Source organism: Pavona decussata, unplaced genomic scaffold (genome assembly GCF_977016875.1).
Source record: "Pavona decussata unplaced genomic scaffold, jaPavDecu1.1 SCAFFOLD_68, whole genome shotgun sequence".
Taxonomy (NCBI): domain Eukaryota; kingdom Metazoa; phylum Cnidaria; class Anthozoa; order Scleractinia; family Agariciidae; genus Pavona; species Pavona decussata.
Window position 1 is genome coordinate 170,001 of NW_028145487.1, and position 3,406 is coordinate 173,406.

The 3,406-nt window shown below is 39.8% G+C and overlaps 1 protein-coding gene across 1 annotated transcript; it reads right to left on the minus strand.

Moving 5' to 3' along the window:
• Positions 1 to 1,616: 1,616 nt before the first annotated feature.
• Positions 1,617 to 3,145, minus strand: LOC146477831 (galanin receptor type 1-like). Its single transcript, XM_085112994.1, has one exon. It carries the CDS (start codon positions 2,994 to 2,996, stop codon positions 1,617 to 1,619), a length of 1,380 nt encoding a protein of 459 aa, XP_084969120.1. The 5' UTR covers positions 2,997 to 3,145.
• Between the last annotated feature and the right edge of the window lie 261 nt (positions 3,146 to 3,406).

Genomic DNA, 3,406 nt, shown 5'->3' on the forward strand with positions numbered 1-3,406 from the left:
AACCTCTTCGAGGAGCGACCCTCATTTGTCGAATTATTTTTGAGGAATATTTTATAAAAGCAATATAGGACTTTTTTCCGTGTTTACATAGCCCCATCGAAACACTCGGGGAGTTTGGAGAATTCTCAAAAGTTATGGAAACCCTCGACTTTGCTTCTGTCACGAATTCTCCCAACCCCCTTCGTGTTTAGATGAGGCTATTACTTTGTAAACACGGAGAGAGTTCTCTATTGTCTAAATCACCTCTGTATTAGTAACTTGAGAGTTATCACCCCCTGCGTGGGATTATCACCTCTCCCTTAGTAATCCGGGGGGAGGGAGGGGGTATTATCTTCTGGAAAAAATTGTCACCTCTCATAAAGCACCGTGGGGATTCCCACTCCTAAAAGAGGATTATAAGTGACATAGCTACCTCATTGGAGTACCGTTTCCCCGCAAATATTGTTGTTGAGTTTTTAAAATGAATAGTAGGAGCAATGGCTTAAAAACATTTACAACGAAGTTTGACTGGACATGAATGCCTCGTTTTCAATATTTGTTCCTTCTTCTTGAAAAGATTGTAAAGGAGCACATTCGGTTCTGATTGTAAATAAGATATTCGTTCTTCCAGTGCACTGCAACGCATTGGTAAAGCTGTGCCAAATATTAATTTTTGATTTATGTTTATACATGTCATAATCACAAAATGGAGCTGGAGATTGCTGCGTTATAGAGGTCATTCCCTTAACTTACCCACTATAGACAACAACATTTTTACTAATAATTATTTTAATTTTCACAAACAACTACCCTCCTATTCATACACAATAAACCCTTCTCCTACTAATAGTAATTGCTACAGACTTTGGAACCCATATAAATGAGATTTCACAAAGGTTGCAAGTGAAACTGTTGAAACTAAACAGAACCGCAACGCATCCCTGTGGATGGTCTAGACGATATAGCAGAAACTTCTTCAGCCGGTTTTTTATGAGTCACACTCTGTACGGTCTCACACAATTCCTTTCATGTCGACAACCTAATCTTTTTCAGCCTTCTTTACACTACAAAGAATAAAATGAATAAAGCGTCATTAACTAAGGTATATTTTCTAACTGTATTCACAATATAACAGGTCTCTTTCCCGCAGCGTTTGCTAACTGTAGCGATTTTACAGAAAGGCCATCATTTAGTACGATTTCACACAGTTTTTGTCTTATTTGCATACACTGGGGACAGTATAAACTTCAGCGAATACAATTAAGGTAATGAATATAACATAATGAATGCGCCGTTTTAGGCTTCCAACAAGTTTCGTGGTAACAAAAAAAAAAAACACGACAACTTAGTATTGAAGATGAGCAGTCACGTTTAGGGTGGATATGAAATATATGATACACAACATGCTGATGAGTCCCTCTTTATAACGTAACATGGCATCTTAACAGTTATATATCAGCAGGGCGAATCTCTCAACTGGCAGACTGTTAGTAGACGTACGTTTGAAGGCATTAGGCAGGTCACTTAAAAGTCTTTGAAATTGATCTTAACGGAATTGAAATCTTTCGTCTCTTCCATTTGCAGCCAGTTACTATAAGTTGCCCCTAATGTCATTTACAAATCCTCTGAAAACAGAGTCAGCAAAGTAAGTTTTTCAGGATAAGAGGTGTCCGTAATTGACATAATCTTTCTTTGTTATCATGTCCTCCTCCACCCCCTCCTCCTACGCCTCCTCCTTCTTCTGCTGCTAGTGTGGGGCGCTTCTCCAGTTCTTCTTCCTCGCCATCGTCTTCCCGTCCACATTTGTATTCTTGATCATTTTTTCCTTTCCTTCTGTCTGATACTTGCTCTTCCCCTTCCTTTTGTTTGTCTTCTTTTTCATCTCCTTGGTCTTGTTCAATGACCCTCAGACAGATACGCTCAGACCCGGTGCTAGTAGCACGTTTCCTAAGACTGGTAATTCCTGTCGTCATTCGAAGACTACTGGTACCAGCTCGGGCAGTAATTATTTCTTTAAGACCGTTTCGGTAGTTCTTACTAAAAGAAAAACAGATGCATGGGTTTATGGCACTCCACGAATACACCATGAAGAGAGAAACAAACGGAATCACGGTTTGAAATGCGCAGATAGGTGGATTCTGCCAATGCCACACGAAAATTCTAATAAAGATTAAGACAAACATTGGACCTATACATACAGCATAGGCTGTTAGTATGGCTACTGATAAACGGATAATGTGTGTCTTCTTTTGATATGTACTGGATCGACCGCTTATGGACATACTTTTCCTTTGTTTGTGCATCCATTTCAAAGTCCAAGCTATTTTGCAGTATAAGACGGCGAAGACACACATTGGTACCAGGTAGAAAGTAATGAATACCGCCGTGAGATATCTCTTGTGAATTTCCACATGGTTAGCACCCCAGCGCTGCAAGCAATAATATGAATTTCCATCGGATATCAGTTTGAAAGTGTAAAAGTAAGGTGCATGAACAGCAATGGCCACAATCCAGGTACAAGAAATGCAAATAAAACGCACTTTGGACGAGATTAGTTTTATCTGCAACGGGAACACAACAGCTATGAACCTGTCTACTGATATCAGCAGAAGGCTTTGGACGGAGACCATCAAAGAAACATCAGGGAGAAAGTAGCAAAGCTTGCATAAGATGTTCCCAAGCACCAAAGGGGTATCGACCATAAAGGCAGTGGAACCTGAAATAATATGTACAATATTCACCGGCATGACTGTCAAGGGAGTGAAGAGATCGGACACGGCCATGTTGAGAACATAATAATTAATCGACCTTCGCAGTTGCTTGTTTTTGCAGATGACAAAGATTACAAGGGCATTTCCGACCAGAGATACAAGGAGAATGATGAAATAGCCCAGGACCATAAGTACCGTTTCTGTCTTGGAGTCTGCGAAAATGCAACTGTCGTCGGTACTGTTGGGAGATTCACTCGTTGTAGATGAGTTGTTGAACGGCAATGTCGAGCTCGAGTTTTCAGACATGATTGTGTTTCTTGCTCTTTGACGACGAGAGATTTGACGAATCCCTCTCTTGAATAACGGTGCTCAGTTTTGTTTCACCAGTTAGCAGATAAACAAGTGACTTTACTTTGTGCTGACTTCAGAGTATATCAGCGACAAAACGGACCGTGGGTTTTTTGTTTTTTCGACGACGGAAAATTAATATCATTGACTAAACATTATAGTGGTTGAAATTTAAGATGTCTTTCAATGACATTTTCAATTTCGTGTTCTGTCAACATGACATCAATATTTTCTTTTGTTCGGCTTAATTGCGGTTATTCGAATTCTTTGTTTTAACATGCTACTCTCAGAGTCTAGGCTATGGTAGATGTTTAAAACCTTGAGGTTTGTGGATGGTCGAATCATAAGTCTTGGGTATTCAAATGAGA

What these genes read in the sequence shown, in the direction of transcription:
- LOC146477831 (XM_085112994.1), bottom strand. Translation starts at nt 2,996, where the DNA reads ATGTCTGAAAACTCGAGCTCGACATTGCCGTTCAACAACTCATCTACA.